This window comes from Malus domestica, chromosome 11 (assembly GCF_042453785.1).
Source record: "Malus domestica chromosome 11, GDT2T_hap1".
NCBI lineage: Eukaryota > Viridiplantae > Streptophyta > Magnoliopsida > Rosales > Rosaceae > Malus > Malus domestica.
In genome coordinates this window covers 36,968,318-36,988,730 of record NC_091671.1, presented here as the reverse complement: position 1 = coordinate 36,988,730, position 20,413 = coordinate 36,968,318, and the positions used below count along the sequence as shown (strand labels likewise).

General features: G+C 34.8%; 1 protein-coding gene across 1 annotated transcript; it reads right to left on the bottom strand.

Moving 5' to 3' along the window:
* Positions 1–1,151: 1,151 nt before the first annotated feature.
* LOC114819668 (protein SRG1-like) lies at positions 1,152–14,572 on the bottom strand. The gene is made up of 4 exons (XM_070808254.1): positions 14,049–14,572; positions 12,982–13,229; positions 10,025–10,349; positions 1,152–1,575 (listed from the first exon to the last, which is right to left on the bottom strand). Exons 1-4 carry the CDS (start codon positions 14,310–14,312, stop codon positions 1,330–1,332), a joined length of 1,083 nt encoding a protein of 360 aa, XP_070664355.1. The 5' UTR covers positions 14,313–14,572; the 3' UTR covers positions 1,152–1,329.
* Positions 14,573–20,413: the final 5,841 nt, after the last annotated feature.

Here is a 20,413-nt window from a genome sequence, read left to right as displayed (position 1 = left end):
ATCCACATTTTAGGTAGTTACTTCATAACCTACCAATTATTCCACATAAATTGAGATAATTAACAAATTAATGGGATTATTACCTAATAAACTCATTAATTTGTCAATTAAATCAGCAATTAAACCAAAAAACCTACCCTAATAGCCGGTTATCCTCCTCCATAAAGGGGACCGGCCATTTCCTTTATTTTTTTCCACCTTTTCCTTACTCCTTTTTTCCCCTTTTAAGCCAATTATTTAATTATTCATTATAACCTTTTCATAACCACAAAAAACATTCCCTTTTGGTTTAATTAGTCAATTAACATCCAATAAATGGGCTAATTAAACCAAATTCAAGCAAAAAAACCCTAGCTATGGCTGGCCACCTTTGATCCCTATAAATGGGATCCCATTCTCACCAAAAAAACGGATTCGAATACTCTTGCAAAAATCCAAAAATTCTCTAAATACTATTTCTCTCTAAATTCTAACTTTGGCATTGGAGGCTCTTCGGCCAAATCACCCCCCCCCCAATCATCGTGGGCGCGTGAGGCTTGTGGCCATAACCAAATGTGTTATTTATTTTGTAGGTGCAATTTTGTCCAAGATCAAGAATGAAGAAATTTACATCCACACTGGGATTCCAAAATCAGACTCTTGAAATTGGGGCACTCGTACTTCAATTCGTCTTCCGGTGCTCCAAAGCCATTTTTGGATTTTTTTTTTAGAGAGAGTTGAATGAGAGAAGGATTTCTAGAGAGAGAGAGAGAGAGAGATAGAGAGACAGTTGAATGAGAGATGCAGATTGTGCCTTTTGGAAGCAATTAGAGTTTATGCATCCTCTTCTCTTTCCACAATGACCGACACGTGCATAACCTTCTCCGTAGTTGGGTTCAAAAAAAGAAGAACAGAACAAAAGAAAGGCTGCACCAATCATGGACACCTGGATAGCAAGGGCAAATCTGACACATCATTGTGGACAAAACAAGCAGCAAAAAGGCAAAGCAAAGAAAAACCAAGGGCATTTATGTCCGGACACTGGAGATGAACAGTGCCGAGGGAAAACTAAATTTTAGTATATATGATTTATTTCATTGGATATTGGTTGTATGCATCACTTGTACATTAAATATGATACAAAAACATAGTCTCTTTAACATTACTCCAGATTTATCTCGTGATAACAACCAGAGAATGGCGTCCAAACTTATTATTAGATGATAATTTCTGACAATAAGACATCATTTGAGCAATATTAATTTTACAACATACACCTTTTAATTCTCTTCAGAAATTTACATAAACTTTTTATTCTCTTCAGAGATATGTCTCTACTGCTTAACATCATTACTTAATCCTCAATTCGTCAAGAAAAGACTTTCCATGAAGCTTACGATCAAAAAATGCTTTGAAATATTCTTCAACACTCATCCTTTTAAATGCTGCAGGTGTTTGCTCAGTGATCAAGCTAGAGGCCGGGCCGATTTCACCATCAACTCTGGGGTTGTAAAATGTGGCGATTGAGAGCCTTTCTTTTTCAGAGTTCACAGTTGCACGATGTTCAATGCTACGATACATCCCATTTGTTATAACCTGCCATGCATACATGCATATATTTAAACACTAAAAATAAAAGGTGATTGGTGCGTGAATTACTTGACACACAAATTAAACCCTCTTTTTGTCAATTGTAGTATAAGTATAAGTAGGGTATCGTTCTAGGCCGGGGATTAGGAGGGATTGCTAATCTATTCTAAATTAATTTAAAAATATTAAATAAGACTCAAGGACACAAAATTAGGCTAAAAACTCTAATAACTCGAAACACACTTAAAATGACTCAAAATAATGGAAACAATTAAATTAAACACTAGGAACTGAAATGGACGGAAATTAAATTAAAAGACTAACAATAAAGAAAACTAACTAAATAATATAATTTAATAATGGATGGGTGTTTGGTTTTGATGAAAAGTAAATTAAACTTAATTAAATTACAGAATTGATAAAAACATAAAATTAAGGTAAAATGATAAATGACGGACTAGCTAGAGGGTTCTTCTCCACACATGACATATATGCAACCTAAATTGATTTTCAGTTGTTCTTTCAATAAGTTGTGAATTTCAATACTCCAGATTAACCGTGAACAGCACTTTTTTAATCTTCAAGTTTTCCTTAAGTTATTGAATTGGACGGGAAAACGCATACAACAATTCAAAACATTCTTCAAAAGTCCCCTACGTGAAAAGCACAATAGAGATACAATCAAAGATCATTAAACTTTATGAAAACTATAAGCATTGACGAGACATTTGTAACTATGAAAAGCATGATACTCTTGCCAAGAATTTACTTAACGTGATTGTGACTAGCAACCTTTACTACTTGTGAAAATAAGTTCATAACGATTAGGTGAAATTCACTTATATTCTAGCATCAAATTCATGCATGTAAATTAAGCGTGCACTCTCAACCAACATACACAAATCAGTTTTTATACGAACGGATAAGTAAATTGAAATCACAACTTATGAAATCACAACCGAAGGTAATCAATTCATATTACAAATATATTCATGGCTTTGAATTAACCTCTAGCCAAAATAAATTTAATTACACATTATTAAAACAAAAATAAAATAGAAGTTTGGAAAGATTTAACCGAAAGAGGAGGATTCTGCTTTCCGTGCTCTGACCAACTCTTGCTGTGCTCTCCTCTCCAGCTGCCAAGACAGCATTTCACGCCGCCAACTGGACGTCAACTCATGCTCAAGCTGCCAAATGGCAGCTTTCTTTCTTAACCTCTTTCTTCAGTCACGCTGCCAAGGCAGCGTCTCTTCTCCCGCCTCTGTCTCTCTGACCTCGCTGCCAAAGGGCAGCGATCTCCCTTCCTGCGTCTCTGCGAGCTGCCCAAAGGCAGCTCCCTTTCTCCCCCTAATTCCTTTCCGCGTTCCTCCTCTTTTATTCTTTTTATCTGTCAGTGTTTCTCCCACTTGTCCCCTTTATTTCTATTTTTTTATTTTCTTTTCAAACCACCCTCCACTGCTTCTTATCCCGCACTCTTCTCTTTTTCTTTATTTTCTTATTCTATTTCCTCCTTCCACCAGTCTGCCCGTGTCCTCCTCTTATTCTTCTTTTAATTTTTTTTATTCCTTCTTTTCTTTTTTTATTCCTTTCTTTTCTTCTTCTCCATCCGTTCCTTTCTTTTCTTCTACAAAACAAAACCATCATGATGATGTTTCAAACATCATCATGACTTATCATTATTATATATTTTTTTTAATTTAATTTAAAAGCTGATCTACACAGACAGTTTTGACGAATTTATTACATAAAATTTCACTTGTTCTATTTTTATTTTCTTTGCATAACAAATCCTATAAACACAAAAATAACGTAAATAGCTCAAAAATATAAGGAACTAACTAAGAAAAGACGAGTGAATTTGAAGTAAAAATATATATAAATATGATCCGATCAAATACCCCCATACTTAGCTTTTGCTAGTCCTCGAGCAAAACAAAGAAAACAAGAACAAGAAGTAACAAGAAAAACATTAGCTTCCCCCTATGTGACCCTCATAGAATTTCATTTAAGAAAACAAATCATCAAGAACCATCGCTAGCATCAATGAACTAATCCAAGTTCATCTTCCTTATTCAAATATTAGCAGTAATCTTTAAATCATCCTTGAAGTGTAGTGTGTGAGATAGCCATGCTAATGCAATTTCAAGTTTTTATTTTTAAAATCATCATATGCAAACTAGCGACCTTCTCACTGGATATGCACTCAATCACACATGTGTTTAGTTTTAATGTGTTTCGCTCAAAGAATCAAATGTGAAATTTCTACCATAAGCTTGCATAAAGATCACTTCTCCATAGTCATAATTGCAAAACTTAAATTAAGAGGACTTTTATTGGATGTAATGAGGTTTAGGGAGAGGGTTATTGAAACGAAAGAATAGGAAAACACAAGTTCCAAGCTACATTGCAAGCAATTCTTTTCTCTAGATTTATAAGAACTCAAGCTCTCCAACAATTCTTCTAACACCTCCAACCACACCCTTAAACTGAAACTTTAAAAACATTTTATTTTCTTTTTATACAATCTTTCTTTTTTTTTCTCTTTTTTTTTTCTTTTTTTTTTTAATTCACAAACATGAAATACCCCCACACTTATTCTTTTGCCAAACATCTTCACAGTATTTCACAAACGTTTCTCATAAGACAATCTAGCATTGCTCGCTTGGAAAGGGTAAGGAAAAATGTTTCAGGTATAAGGGTAGACATATCTGGTGATAAGAAATAAAAGGCTCAACAAACACGGCTCAAATTGGCAAACTAATGATATCATTTTTCTTTGGGAAACATGGTTATTTGGGCCATAGTGGTAAACCTAATGCCTCTATCATTTCCAAGTTCAAGCAATCAATGACAAACATTTCGAAAGATCGTTACGCAAGTTCTAGAGATGTATCTCACATAAGTTCATCACACATGAAAGAATAGGAGTGTATGAAAAATGCACACACTTTCAATCGGCTCAAAAACTCACATAGGATGTATATGGTCACTAAATTCACATATGAAGCTTTAATTCATACTTTAGTTTCACATCAACAAGGCTATGTGCATTTGGTTTTTCAAAGATGGTCAAACATGTACAAACTAACAAGAGAATTAGGAATTTCACAAAACACATGTTAACTAAGTTCTTGATGATCATGGTTTAAATTTTATCCAATTATATCATTGGGTCGGGAAACTAACAAAAATCTAATTCAAAACAATAAGGGAAACAAGAAAATATTTTTGGATTTTTAAATTTTCCGATTTTTTTTTTTTTTTATTTTTTTTTTTATTTTTTTTAAGAAAACAAAAAGCAAAAACATGGAAACAAATGAAAATCTAGAGATATCTACCCCCACACTTAAACTGGACATTGTCCCCAATGTCAGAAAACACTATAATGCAAATAAAAAAAATAAAATAAAATAAATAAATAATAAGAAACAAAATAACGCAATTTTACTGAAAACTTCCCTAATTTGCAGTAAAATCAAGCGATGACCCCCAAGCTAAAATTCTGCAATCAACTTCAAGGGTGGAAATAACCAAAAGTTCCTGCAAAGAAAAGAAATAATTCAGTTAAGTACGCAAGAAAATTAATTAAAACAAAATTGCAAACGAAAAATTGAAAATTACGATAAAAGATAATGAATAAAACTAATAAGTAATCATTGGTCGTGCTTGTTGACTTTCCACAGCTTTCCTCTTGAACGGGGTGACACTTAGCTTTTTACTTGCAAGTGATGATTTGATGATATTGTACGGCGGAGCTTTGCTCTTTAGGAATGTTGCAGTTCCTTATTTGTTCTCCAAGCAGATGTGGCAGCTTCTCTAGTTCTTCATCTCAGACTCCTTCTGCTGGGATGATTGTGCAAGCTGCATTCTTCTCTGCTTGTTTCCTCTGCATGGCGGGCAGGCACGAAGGAGAGGTGTTGGTCTGTTTCTTTCTTCAATCTTTCCAAGTGCCCACCTCTTGCTCTCTTTCTCCTTGTCCTTAGTTGAGGATGAATCAGCACGTTGTCTCCACATGCTTCGAGGTATCATCTTCACTTCCCTTATACGTAAGAGACGAAGAGGAAACACAAGATGATGAGTACTCGAGAGCAAGTGCTGGCTGGAGAAAGGACAAGGAGAAAGCATGATATGAGATACTCTTGCTTTCAACCTTCATGATATGAAATACTTTTGCTTTGAATGGGTTGTTCGCAGGAGTATCCCAAGGAATGAGGAACACAGAGTAACTTAGGAGGATTCTTTGGGAATGCATTTTCGGAGATGAAGAAGTGTTGAGAGGGTGTGCTGAGAGAGTGTGCTTTTGCTGTGGAAGGCGAAGATAGAAACTTATAGGACTTGTCTTCACAACCGGAACTGTTCTCTCACTTAGTGTCGGCAGCCGGTGGATGGGTGAAGAATACAAATTACGCGCTTTCTGACAAAGCTGCCCGTAATTTCCGCAAAGCTGCCAGTTGCATGTGACAAGTGCTGACTAGGCTGAGAGAGACAGATGGTTGGAATCGGCACTTCGACAGACTGCCCGTGATTTTCGCAGAGCTGAGTTTGCGTGTGACGGGTGACAACACGTCTGGACGAATTGATCTTGCGAAATCCGGGGTTCGGCTCGTGGTTTCTGAGCAAGCCCAACTTTTAAGAAATGAACGCCTCTTTTGAGAAAAGAATCCGGCTTTTGAGAAAGGAGCCCCGACTCTTCGATTTGCGAGAGGACGCTTCTCTGAGGAGCGCCTCTTTGATTTCTTCTTTTTATAGAGGCGTTAATTTTGTTCCACAACACACTTGAGCACCTTCCTGTAAACACTCCCTTCTTGCACTTGTTTAATCTTGATCATTCCGACTCTCTTCTTTCTTCACCACCTCTGAAAAATGTCTGGCCCTTCCGATCGTCGTTTTGACTTGAACATTGGTGAAGAGGCAGCTCCGCCTTCACCAGACAACATATGGCGGCCATCCTTCATATCACCTACCGGTCCCCTTACCGTGGGGGATTCGGTGATGAAAAATGATATGACAGCTGCGGTGGTGGCCCGGAACCTTGTCACCCCCAGAGATAACAGACTGCTCGCTAGGCGGTCTGATGAATTGGCGGTTAAGGAGTCTCTGGCACTTAGCGTGCAGTGCGCCGGTTCCGTATCCAACATGGCCCAACGCCTATTTGCTCGAACCCGTCACGTTGAATCGTTGGTGGCTGAAATACAGAGTCTCAAAGAGGAGATTAGAGGACTCAAGCATGAAAATAAACAATTGCACAAGCTTGCACACAATTATGCCACCAGCATGAAGAGAAAGATTGACCAGATGCAGGACACCGATGGTCAAATTTTACTTGATCATCGGAGGTTTGTGGGTTTGTTCCAACCGCATCTGCCTTCGTCTTCTGGAGCGGCACCGCGTAGTGAAGCTCCAACTGATCAACCTCTGCTGCCTCCTCCTTCTGTGGCCCCGCCGACTGCTGAAGCCCCGCCTACTACCGAAGCACCACCCGACCAATGAATACTATTAGTTTACATTATTGTAAAATATTTGCATTTTTTTTTTTTATGTAATTTTTTTTTTTTTATGTATTTTTTATTTTATTTTATTTTTTTTAATAATTTTTTTTTTAAATTTTTTTTTTTATGTTTTTATTTTTTTTTTTTCATTAATTTTAAATTTTATCCTTTTTTTTTTTTTTTTATATGTAAATTAATGTAAAGAGACTTTGGTTAACCTTCCCCCACACTTAAACTAAATAACACAAACTCACAGAAATCAACCAAATAACACAACTAACTGAACAAAACAAAATGAAAGCAGTAAAGATAAGGGTGGAAGAATGCAAAGCTGATTGGGTTAGCAATTCCAAAGTCTCCTTTCGTTGAATGCTTGGGTTGCCTCCCAAGAAGCGCTTGATTTAACGTCCTTAGCCGGACGAATCTTTCCTTTAAATTTCCCTCGGCTCCATTTGAACCTAAAATCAAAGAAAGAAAAATAAATCAAATATCAAAAGTAAAATACACAAACACCAATATAAACATAAACAAAAACAAAAATAAAGGGATTAGCAAAGTTACTAATCCCCGGCAACGGCGCCAAAATTTGGTGCGTGAATTACTTGACACACAAATTAAACCCTCTTTTTGTCAATTGTAGTATAAGTATAAGTAGGGTATCGTTCTAGGCCGGGGATTAGGAGGGATTGCTAATCTATTCTAAATTAATTTAAAAATATTAAATAAGACTCAAGGACACAAAATTAGGCTAAAAACTCTAATAACTCGAAACACACTTAAAATGACTCAAAATAATGGAAACAATTAAATTAAACACTAGGAACTGAAATGGACGGAAATTAAATTAAAAGACTAACAATAAAGAAAACTAACTAAATAATATAATTTAATAATGGATGGGTGTTTGGTTTTGATGAAAAGTAAATTAAACTTAATTAAATTACAGAATTGATAAAAACATAAAATTAAGGTAAAATGATAAATGACGGACTAGCTAGAGGGTTCTTCTCCACACATGACATATATGCAACCTAAATTGATTTTCAGTTGTTCTTTCAATAAGTTGTGAATTTCAATACTCCAGATTAACCGTGAACAGCACTTTTTTAATCTTCAAGTTTTCCTTAAGTTATTGAATTGGACGGGAAAACGCATACAACAATTCAAAACATTCTTCAAAAGTCCCCTACGTGAAAAGCACAATAGAGATACAATCAAAGATCATTAAACTTTATGAAAACTATAAGCATTGACGAGACATTTGTAACTATGAAAAGCATGATACTCTTGCCAAGAATTTACTTAACGTGATTGTGACTAGCAACCTTTACTACTTGTGAAAATAAGTTCATAACGATTAGGTGAAATTCACTTATATTCTAGCATCAAATTCATGCATGTAAATTAAGCGTGCACTCTCAACCAACATACACAAATCAGTTTTTATACGAACGGATAAGTAAATTGAAATCACAACTTATGAAATCACAACCGAAGGTAATCAATTCATATTACAAATATATTCATAGCTTTGAATTAACCTCTAGCCAAAATAAATTTAATTACACATTATTAAAACAAAAATAAAATAGAAGTTTGGAAAGATTTAACCGAAAGAGGAGGATTCTGCTTTCTGTGCTCTGACCAACTCTTGCTGTGCTCTCCTCTCCAGCTGCCAAGACAGCATTTCACGCCGCCAACTGGACGTCAACTCATGCTCAAGCTGCCAAATGGCAGCTTTCTTTCTTAACCTCTTTCTTCAGTCACGCTGCCAAGGCAGCGTCTCTTCTCCCGCCTCTGTCTCTCTGACCTCGCTGCCAAAGGGCAGCGATCTCCCTTCCTGCGTCTCTGCGAGCTGCCCAAAGGCAGCTCCCTTTCTCCCCCTAATTCCTTTCCGCGTTCCTCCTCTTTTATTCTTTTTATCTGTCAGTGTTTCTCCCACTTGTCCCCTTTATTTCTATTTTTTTATTTTCTTTTCAAACCACCCTCCACTGCTTCTTATCCCGCACTCTTCTCTTTTTCTTTATTTTCTTATTCTATTTCCTCCTTCCACCAGTCTGCCCGTGTCCTCCTCTTATTCTTCTTTTAATTTTTTTTATTCCTTCTTTTCTTTTTTTATTCCTTTCTTTTCTTCTTCTCCATCCGTTCCTTTCTTTTCTTCTACAAAACAAAACCATCATGATGATGTTTCAAACATCATCATGACTTATCATTATTATATATTTTTTTTAATTTAATTTAAAAGCTGATCTACACAGACAGTTTTGACGAATTTATTACATAAAATTTCACTTGTTCTATTTTTATTTTCTTTGCATAACAAATCCTATAAACACAAAAATAACGTAAATAGCTCAAAAATATAAGGAACTAACTAAGAAAAGACGAGTGAATTTGAAGTAAAAATATATATAAATATGATCCGATCAGTGATAGCTGCAATAGGTATAATTATTAAGGATCAAGCTTTTGTTTGAAATAATTGTTCAACAGATCTCTCACAAAATATAGGATGCACTCACGCGGTAAAAAGTTATTGAAGATTAAGCTATGTGTGAAAGATTTACATGCTTAAACAATATAGTCAGTAAACATGACATGGATAACACTGCATTCTTTTTTTTTTTTTTTTTGGTAACAAAAAGTTTAGAGCAAGGGAAGACTACCCATTGCAGGTCCAAGGCATACCACATGCCTCTTTGAGAACTTACAGAGGGGGGCTTTAGCCTTTTTTTTTTAGTTTTTACATATTGCTCACCAAGAGGGATTGCCAGCAACGAAACTTGAACTTAAGCTTTGGTCTAGCAAAAAGAACGATCCTTACCAACTCAACTAACTTTTGTTCGCAACACTACACTCACCTGATGGTCAATGGTATGAAAATGACAGTTGGATAACATTTTCATATACGTATCGAGCAAGATAATATTCAAAAGGTTAAAGTTATCAGTGAAAATCATTACCTCTAGAACGTCTCCAATATTCACAATAAAGGCATCTGGTAGTGGCTTCACAGGAACCCAAATCCCTTCTTTCTTTACTTGGAGGCCATCCATTTCATTGACTTGTAGGAGGATGGTGAGAGCTCCACCATCAGAGTGAGGGGTCAGACCGAGGACTTTCCCCGGCTGAGGACACGGAGGGTAATAGTTCACCCTCACCGCTTGCAATGCACCTTCGAATATGTTGGTCGCTTCATTGGTTTCCATCTGCAAAGCTTTTTCCATTTGTGATAGGATAGTCATGGCTAGGTTTTTCAGTTCCAATGAGTAAGTTTCTAAAGTCTCTCTGCATTATAAAAATATAGGTGAATTATTTGTACATATATCTTACAATGATAAATTGTGCCTAAAATATGTTACAATATATGCAAAATAATTTACGTACAAAATAAAGCAATATTGTTTGATTCAAAATTAATTTACTTATTAATTGTACATATATCTTATACTAATAAAATGTGCCCTATATGCATGCAAAATAAACTACTACATAATAAAGGGTTGTTATTTTTTATTAAAAAACAATTTACCTATAGTTTAAATAAAAATATAAATTAATTATTTGACAATACGTTTTTTTTTTTTTTGTCAAAAAATAGTTTTTGTTAAATTAGCAACTGACGGGATTTGAACTCATATCGTCATGTAAGGATCCAATTCCTTTCCACCATTGTGGTAAAGGGCTGATTGCATATTACTATTGCTCAATATATTTAATAATACATGTAAATAATTTACCTATAAAAATAGTTATTTGCTCATCATCAATTTGTAAATAGGTAAACTAATTGGTAGAATATTTTTGTACGTATTTGTAGCACTATTTATGTGCAAATAATTTAAACTACCTATTAATAAAATTTTCTTTGTCAACCAAAAGATGATGAAAAAACTATTTAGTCTTCTTTCACAAAAAAAATGATGGGCAATAATGAAATAATTTGGATATTGTGGCAAGAGGTGCAATTATTTTGTAATAATAGTCAATTATTTTTCTACATTGCTGTCTTTATGAAATTTGTATTCTATTTGAATATTTAAACATAGGTGGGTTTTTGTCTATAAAATAGGAGTTGCAAGGGTGTATCCCCATGATTTTCCTATACTAAACTCAGGTGTCGAATTAGTTTTTTATATTGGTCCTTTTTATGAGGTAAATTGTTTCAAATCTTTTGAATCTATACACATAGTTACGTGACATAATTCCTAAAATAGAAAATTAGATTTTAATCCTTAAATAAGATGAAATTTTTTAAAAAAAATGTCTTATACAAGATTAAAATTTGATTTTAGTCCCTAGACTCTATTTAATGCCAACATATGTATAAAATGTCCCTCTTTTTTCTTTATAATTTTATGGTGTTCATAAATTAAATTGTATGAAATTATTATAAATTTTAATTCTCATTATGGTAAGTATCTTTTATAAGAAAATATTTTGGTAGAGATTTTCTGGTACACTTATGTTTTTCAATATTTTTGTCTGCACCACTGATTCATTACAATATATTTAGGAATGAACATTTCGGTACACTAAGTTAGTATAATATGTTTAGGTACAGATATGGTACACTAGTTTATTATAATATATTTAGGTACCGATTTTTATGTACACTAGTTTAATATCATATATTTAGGTACTGAATTTTTTGGTACACTTATGTTTTTGCATATTTTCTTATGTGCCACTAATTTACTACAATATATTTAGGTACAGATAATGTCACATCCCAACCCGGGCCCCCACCACATCACGGGCTTAACTCCACCGTAACAGGATATTGTCCATTTTTAGCCCCGACCACGCCCTCACGGTTTTGTTTCTGGGAACTCACACGAGAACTTCCCAGTAGGTCACCACTCCTGGGATTGCTCTCGCGCGAACTCGCTTAACTTCGGAGTTCCGACGGAACTCGAAGCCAATAAGCTCCCAAAAGGCATCGTGCTAGGTAGAGATGAGAATATACATATACGGCTTATAAGATCCACTCACCTGGACGATGTGGGATGTTACAATCCACCCCCTTAGGGCCCGACGTCCTCGTCGGCACACTTCCGGTCAAGGATTGGCTCTGATACCAAATTGTCACATCCTGACCCGGGCCCCCACCACATCTCGGGCTTAACTCCACCGTAGCACGATATTGTCCGCTTTGGGCCCCTACCACGCCTTCACGGTTTTGTTTCTGGGAACTCACACAAGAACTTCCTAGTGGGTCACCCATCCTGGGATTGCTCTTGTGTGAATTCGCTTAACTTCGGAGTAACCCGAAGCCAGTGAGTTCCCAAAAGGCCTCGTGCTAGGTAGAGATGAGAATATACATATAAGGCTTACAATATCCACTCCCCTAGGCGATGTGGTATGTTACAGATAATTCGGTACATTAATTTAGTAAAATATATTATGATACGGACATTTAAGTATACTAATTAGAGGAAGTAAAATAAAAGTAATGAATTAAAATGTGTATAATAATATATTTTAATTTTATTGTAATATCTATTAAATAGTAAACAAAAATATAATATGATTTTGAATTTGAATTAATTACACATTAGGGGACTAAAATCAATATCCAATCTAACACTAAGTTTTTATTGAATTTTAGTCTTCTTCAAGGATTAAAGTTCAAAAACCCCAAAATCATGTTAGGATGAATATATACCTAAACGCCCTAATGCACTGATATCTATCAATAATATTATTAGACACATACAAATGATTTCATTAGAAACACGTATTAATAGAAGTCAGTATGTTACACTCACTTATATCAATACTCTAACTAGAGATTGTCAGTAATAAAATCAGTTTTTTTTTTCTTTTATTAAATAACATTACTCTTCCATATATTCGTGTATTCACATTCATATTGCACAAAATCATAGACAAACATATTTATTTGGAATGAGAGGACCTGAAAGGAGAAGGGAGTTTTGGGAGTAAGCGAGGCTTCCTCAGTTGGACAGGAAGGGTGGTCAAGAAGAAAGTGTCAGCCCAATCGAGTTTTTGCTCTTCAGAAACTACAAAGGATTGTCCAAAACCTTCAATGTCTCCTGGCTGTTGCGAAAATATTTTCTTCTCTTCCATGGGTAGGTTGAAGAACTCTTGAGTTTCTGTCTTCATTTTCTCCAACAAGGAAGAGCTCACACCATGGTTCACCAACTGTAAAAATATATAGAGTGAATACTATGGCCAAAAAACCTACGAAATAGCAAATTCTAAATTTAGTACGCAGGCAAGGTGAAAAAAAACATAGGTTAGGCCTAGAAAGTAGCCAAGTTAACCAAGGAAAAGAAGAACAAAAAACTAAAATACATTTTGTAGCAACCTATTAACGAATTTTTTTTGTAGCAACCTAATTTATAGCTTAATGTCTAGGCTTCCACATCATGGTATCTGTTTGCATCATACTTCACCGGAGCAGGGGTCTCACATGTAAAGTCCAAAGGCCCTATGTACTTCATGTTATCCAAGTTGTGTTGTCTATGTGTTAGCCTTGAAAACTCATCACACGTGAGTAAGTAAGGATGTTGACAGTATGAATCCCAAATCGGAGAGAAGAGACTTTACATATTTTTATACGAGCTACACTCCATATTGCCACTTGATTTTGTTATGAAACCTCAATATTTTTCAGATCAGCCCATTCGATTGATACCTAAAATGGTTTTATCCGTAAAAACGGTCCTTACATAACCAAAAGGTCGAAGCCATGAATTTCCAAATGGGTGGGCTGGCTATTTTTAAGTGTGAATCACTTGTTACTAACATGAATTTCAATCAACGACAAATCAAGGGAAAGTTTGATATAGAAGTGGACTACTAATTAAGCTTAACTTGAGGTGAAATATATATATAATTACATGATTACATAGTTATGTACTGCTTTTCATATCGCCAACGAAGACTAGATGATCATCGACATATTCCTGGAACTCGTGATGAAAGATTTAAGTGGAAAAGGCTAGGTAATTTAATTACCTGAAAGAAACCCCACTCTTGGCAAGCAAAATGGAGCCTGGCTAGTTCAGCTTCAGAAATGGTTGATTCTTGTGAAAGCAATTTCTGCATGTCAATGGATGGTATTTGATGAGCATGATGATCAGAACTGATGATCTCTTGATGATGAGGCTGTATGTATCTGGTTGGGATTGTGAGTATTGGCTTCTTTACTAATTCTTGAACACTAGGAACAAGAAGAGAACCACCGTACAAGCTCTTCCCGGCGAATGCCCTTTCTTCCATACTTAGCTTTTGTGTACGCTGTAAGTAATGGGTGTTTGAGATAGGCTCTGGTAATGGTATATGCACTAACTGTGTAGAATACTATATGTGGGTGTATACATATATATGCGTGTGTGTGTGTGTGTGTGTGTGTATTTTGTTCCTCTCTCTTGTTCTTGGTGCTACGATGACGACTGATGATCAAAAGGTTGGTTTGTCAGACTCTCCTTTGTGCCTGACTTTTTGTATGAGCTCAGTAGCGATATGGACCAGTCACCAACCTACCTTTGAATCTTGATCTGATTAGAATAGTCTCTCTCTCTTCAGAAAGGACACGTGGTTCCTTAATGATCGAGTATTATTCTTATCTATAAGCAAGATATCAATTACTTTCAAATTACATAAATAATGAGTTAGAGCATCTACAGACTCCCTAAGTGAGCTCATAGCTAAAATTTAGAGAGGATTTGAAAATGTTCATTTCTAATCACACTTCCTATCCACTTCTTGAGATAAGATTTTACTATGAGCTACTAAATCTAAGGAGTGAGAATGGAGAACCTAGCATTAATCACTAATATTTAATAATATTTTAAAAATAAGGAGTAATTAGGTTTTCATCCTTATTTTTACTACTCTATTGATTAAAACCTTATTACTTTTCAATTTTTGATCAAGGTCCTTTGTATTAATAATATCATTAATTATTTCAATAATAAAATATTTTTTATTTCTAAATATATTCATTTAATATTAAAAATGTTACAATTAGTATATTTATATTTATGGCTAAATTTTTTATCATATATTTTTATTTTTAGTTTGTACCCATTTTTAATTTGCAACCCTTTTTTAATTTGTACCAATTTTCCTTTCAATTTTAATTTGTACCCATATATTAATTTCTTTTTGTGCCCATATTTTTTACAGTTTTATTTGTATTGTACCCATATTTTTTTATTTATTTGTACCCATTTTTATTTTTGCTAAATGTACCCATTTTTGAAGAATGTACCCATGTTTTGATACAATCATTTTTTGGTTATTTTTTATGAATGTACCCATGTTTACACACACACACACACAATAGTATATTTATATTTTAATATTTTTAATCCCACAAATTATGTTTTTTATTTAAAATCTCATTACTATAAACAACTATAAATTTTAATTTTTAATTTAAAAAATATAGTAACGTATATAGAAATAAATTATCAATTAATTTTAGGGACTTGGATCAAAAATTGAAAACCAACAAAGTTTCAGTCAAAGATTGTTCATAACTAGGGACCGCATCCAAAGTCTCCCTTTAAATAAAAACTCTTTGCATATTAGTCCACAATTATAACTTCCTAACTTAGAATCACTTAGTACACGGTCTAGTAATATTTCTCTTTACTTGTAAATGAGAGGTTTTAGGTTCGATTCTCGTCAAATATGAGTTTGAACCACATTATTGATAGCCCATTGTGAGGTTAAACCTACCATTTTCTCCTTAGTACAGATAATATCGCTTGTTCAAAAAAAAAATTCCTAACTTAGAGAATATAATTGGAGAAGAAATTTTTTAGGGATCCATTTTCTCCTCAGTACGGCTATAATTATTATAAATTTTAGAGAGACCACATATTTGTAGCAGTTGGATAAAAATTGAACGGCTCGATGGGCCTGATCAGAAGGATCATCTCCATCTGCTCATGAGAGGATCCTGATCCACAAAACATATCACTAGAGATGACACGTACCAATGTCTAGAAAAGGTTAAAAAAGGATGACTGTGCGTAGTTGCTTTATTCTTAATTTACAATACATGCCATTTAAGAGGAGATTTTCAATTTTTCTAAATATTGGAGTTTAGTTGTAGAACCCATTCTATATCGAATTTCAACGATCCGAATCGTCTATTTTATAAGTCTAGATTCATAGATCATTCTTACAAAAATTCTATTCAATTTGGATCCCTTTGCCTATTTAATTATCATAAAGGAGTTTCAATGTTTCTTAGAGAACAAAATGTTCATCAATTTCTTTGAAATTAATTAGATGCTTCAAATATTTCTGATTTGACTAATATTTTGCAACGATGATTTATGAGATGCACCTTGAAAAATGACGGTTCAAAACGTTAAAGTTCGATGTGATATGGTCCTCACAACTAATTTCTATTTTTTGGAGATTCAACCTCTATTTACAATATAACTAAGATCTTGTAGAGGATAGAATAACATTAGTTTGCAATTTTTTTTTCCCAACTCACTGTAAAGATCTTGTAGAGGATAGTATCATTGAAGCATTATTAATCTTCTACGCATATAAAGGGAGTATGCAAGGATAAAGTTTTCATAATATTTAAATTACTCTTCTTCTATTTGGATATCAAAAAATAAAAATCACAAAAAAAAAAGAATCCACGTAGGAGGACCATAGATGGCTACGTTCATTATTTTTTTAAATATATTTTAATAAAAACAATAATATTTAAAATAAGTAAACTTAATGAATAACTAGCATATGGGCACACACAAAGTGTGTGAGAAATTTTTTTTTTTTTGTTTTTGAAATAAAATGAGAGAGGAAGAGAGTGATAAAGAATGTGGGAATGGGAAATTTTTTATTTTTTATTTTTTATAAATTAAATATATGTTAGGATTACATGTAGGTAAGACTTTAGAAAAAAAAAACAGCAAAATTTGGTTGTGTGAAATTATATTTATGTCCCATATTTCTTATTTCTGTTTTAATTAAAGGGTGAAACTAGTAATTTCATAAGATTTTGGTTCACAATGAGTGTTTTATTAATTAGTAGATATAAAAAAGTAACACAATAAAAAGAGAATTTCTAAACTCATAATTATGATACAAGCAAGACGTCTGATATATAAGGAAAAGTCTTGTGCAAATCTAATATCGGAGGCCGATTAGGTCGCAGCATGGCGATTTCTATTGTCAATTAAGGGGACTTTTCTGAGTTCATTGTCATCTTCAAATTATAGTTGTGTGGATAAGAATTCTAGAGAGGTTGACTACGCAATATCACAGTGACGGTCTATATTTTTTGTTTAAATTCAAGAAATTTAGCTTGACTTCAGAAGCAATATTGCTCATGAACTGTGACAGGTTTGACCATCATGCATTGACATTGAAAAGGCTTGGATCAATAATGTAATGCAATGAAATGTTGAATTAAGACGTCATGCAACTATAAACTTATTTCGTGTAAGTTGATCTTCTTCTACTAATCAGCATAGACTCATTTTCTTTTTGTTATGTTTCAGTATCAAAACGCCCAAGAGACATACACGGGGGGCTCTTTGCACTCGAGTTACACGAGCAATTTTGCTGGACCTGAATGAAAAAAGTTGAAGTTTCATCATAAAATCAATTGACAATAGAGGGTTAGGTAAACTTCTGATAGGAAAAATTTCATCACACTTTTCTCATATGTAATGAATTTTCAAGTCTAACACATGAGACAAGCTGCTCTGATACTCTAATTGAAATTCTAACATAAATCAATTAGCAGTATGACAAATTAACTAACTTCTTATCAACCTTTACAAGATTAGTGAACTTCCGATATGCGACATTTATTTACATCCTCGTACCGAATGCAATAAGTCCTCCTTTTGTATGTCTTAGCTAGGCAAACGAATAACATCCCACATACTACTAGGCTCCGCATCCTTTTTTACCTCCGTAGAAACCCTAACAACTGCCACAAATTGTGATGAAAAAGTTAAAGCATATGGTCAATAGTTTATTGCAGCAAGGCCATATGATTCAGCCTTAGAGAAGGAAGAGAACCAACTTGAATAGGCGTAAGCAGTTCCATGGAAAATATACAATACGCATAGAATATTTACAGCTCTTTCCTTTGACTGCTTAATGCTTACTACCATATGAAGGACCTGAAAGCTACAAATCAATTATACATATGCCAATGTGCGATACATGAAAACGAAAGAGATCCCTCGTTTTCTAGTTTTCGGGTCTTTCTTTTATCTAACCTATGTAGAAATTCATGTACAACTGTTTGGACCCAAAATTACATCATCGGCCCATATAATCAAGGCCGTTAGTTGGGCATAGCTCCTAACCGTCGGATGAAAAATGAATTACATATATTTTTAATATATTTCACGATAATTATTCTGATATCAAGATATTATCCATCAAGGTGATTATCTTGGAGTTTATGTTAAAGTATTTTTACGTCAACAAATAGATTTTTTCTCCAACATGATTATAGTTATATTTCATCTTACCATGTAGTCTACGGCAGTTAGAAGTCTAATTCACTAATGATATACTCGATGGGGTTCAACTTGAGGAGGCATCTGTAGTATTTTCACTTGGCCGGTCAAATAGAAATATGCCACGTGAGTTATATCATGCATGGGATGAGCAGGAGATAAGGATGGCATACCATGAATTATCGGAATTGTTTCCCAGAGTCATCACCATGTATGCACGTGGTCAAGTATTTGAAATTTTGAGTCTGGATATCACCGATTCAAGTTGTGATAATCGTTAGTAAAGGGATTGGCTTATCAAGAGTTAAAAAGTGGGGGTGATATCGTGTATTAGCACGGGGAGGAGGTGGTAGAGTTGCAATTAGAGTCCACAAAATTATCAACCGCATACTCGTCCCTATAAATACAAGACTCGGTGCAACGGGAGAGGACCTCCAATTCAACACACAAAATTGCCCTACGCAAACCCTCTCAACAACTTTGAGATTTTTTTATTTTCTTTTTCACCAACACATCTTCAGTTTGGATAAACAGCACTGTGAAGGCAACCGGTGATATCTTCAGTCGGCATAGATAGCACTGCGTCAAGGGTGACTGGTTATCTATCCAAGTCTCGGTTGAGAAGGATTTTTTAATCTTTATTGGCAAAGGTCATCTCATTAGCCTTTTGGGCGAAGTGGGGTGTTACAAATTATTACATTCGGCACATTGAAAGCCAAATTTGATATTGAACTTCACAGAACTAACAGCCTTGTCTTCAGGCTCTAGAACCCAAAGGCCGAGAGTGTTCCTTCCTCGGCCGCAGTCACGAGATTCAGAAGTCAGCAGCACACCCAACGTAACATCAACAAATTTTATTCCTCGGTCGAGCTCGGCCGACGAGTTGGCAAGCCCCGCATACAACCGAATGACGTAGTTAGCTCATAGATTACTCGGCATGCACGCCACATAGGCTTGGTAGTTTTTAAGGTCAACATTTTGGCACGCCCAGTGGGACACAGTGCTAAAACTACGAAGTTCACATGATCTATCTTGATCAGGCTTCATGGGATGAGATTCGGCGCTTATTCAAGGAAATTGTCGAACAACAAAAACGCCTTGGCCAGATCATTGAAGAAAATGAAGAAAGGCGAAAATCTTTCTCTCAAATGATAAAGGTGAAGGTTCATCACAGCTTACAAGATCAATGGTTAAATGAAGATAGAGCTCGATATTATGAATGGATCGATAAGAAAACGCTTATTGGGTTTAAATAAATTCCATTTGAAGAATTGTTGAATCAAAAGGCCGGGGGGCAAATTTTCTCTTCGGCCACAATCAAAATTCGGCCTCAGAACATTGTCGAGGCGGCCGAAGAAAAACCTAGGCCACCTGTTGTCTCGGTCGAGATTGAAAAAGTGGTAGGCCTAGAAGAAAACGTTCAAGTTTTTGAGCCAGAAATCGACTTAGAAAATGATTCGTCAGAGGAGTGCTCCAATGACGAACAAGGCCAAGACATAGACCTAGCCGGAAAAACCACGCCAATCGATATGATTATTGGTGATAAAGCCGATATAGAGAAATCCCATTTGGCTAAGTTGTTCGAGTTAAAAGCCGAAATCGGCGAAATTATTATGCCCTGGGGGCATACTAACTGTTCAACACATTCAGTGGCCGATGTTAAAAAATATTTTGTCAAGCCGAGCATATTTGGAGATGATTTTTTATTCGGCTCAATGCAAAATTTGATTGGCTGTGTTGATATACAAAGATCTCGGCTTGGAATAAAATATCATTGGCCTCCTTCTCTTTATTAGTTCGGCGACTTTTGTTTTCTTTTATTAAGAACAGGAATAAATTATTTTCTTAATCATCTGGCTAATCAAG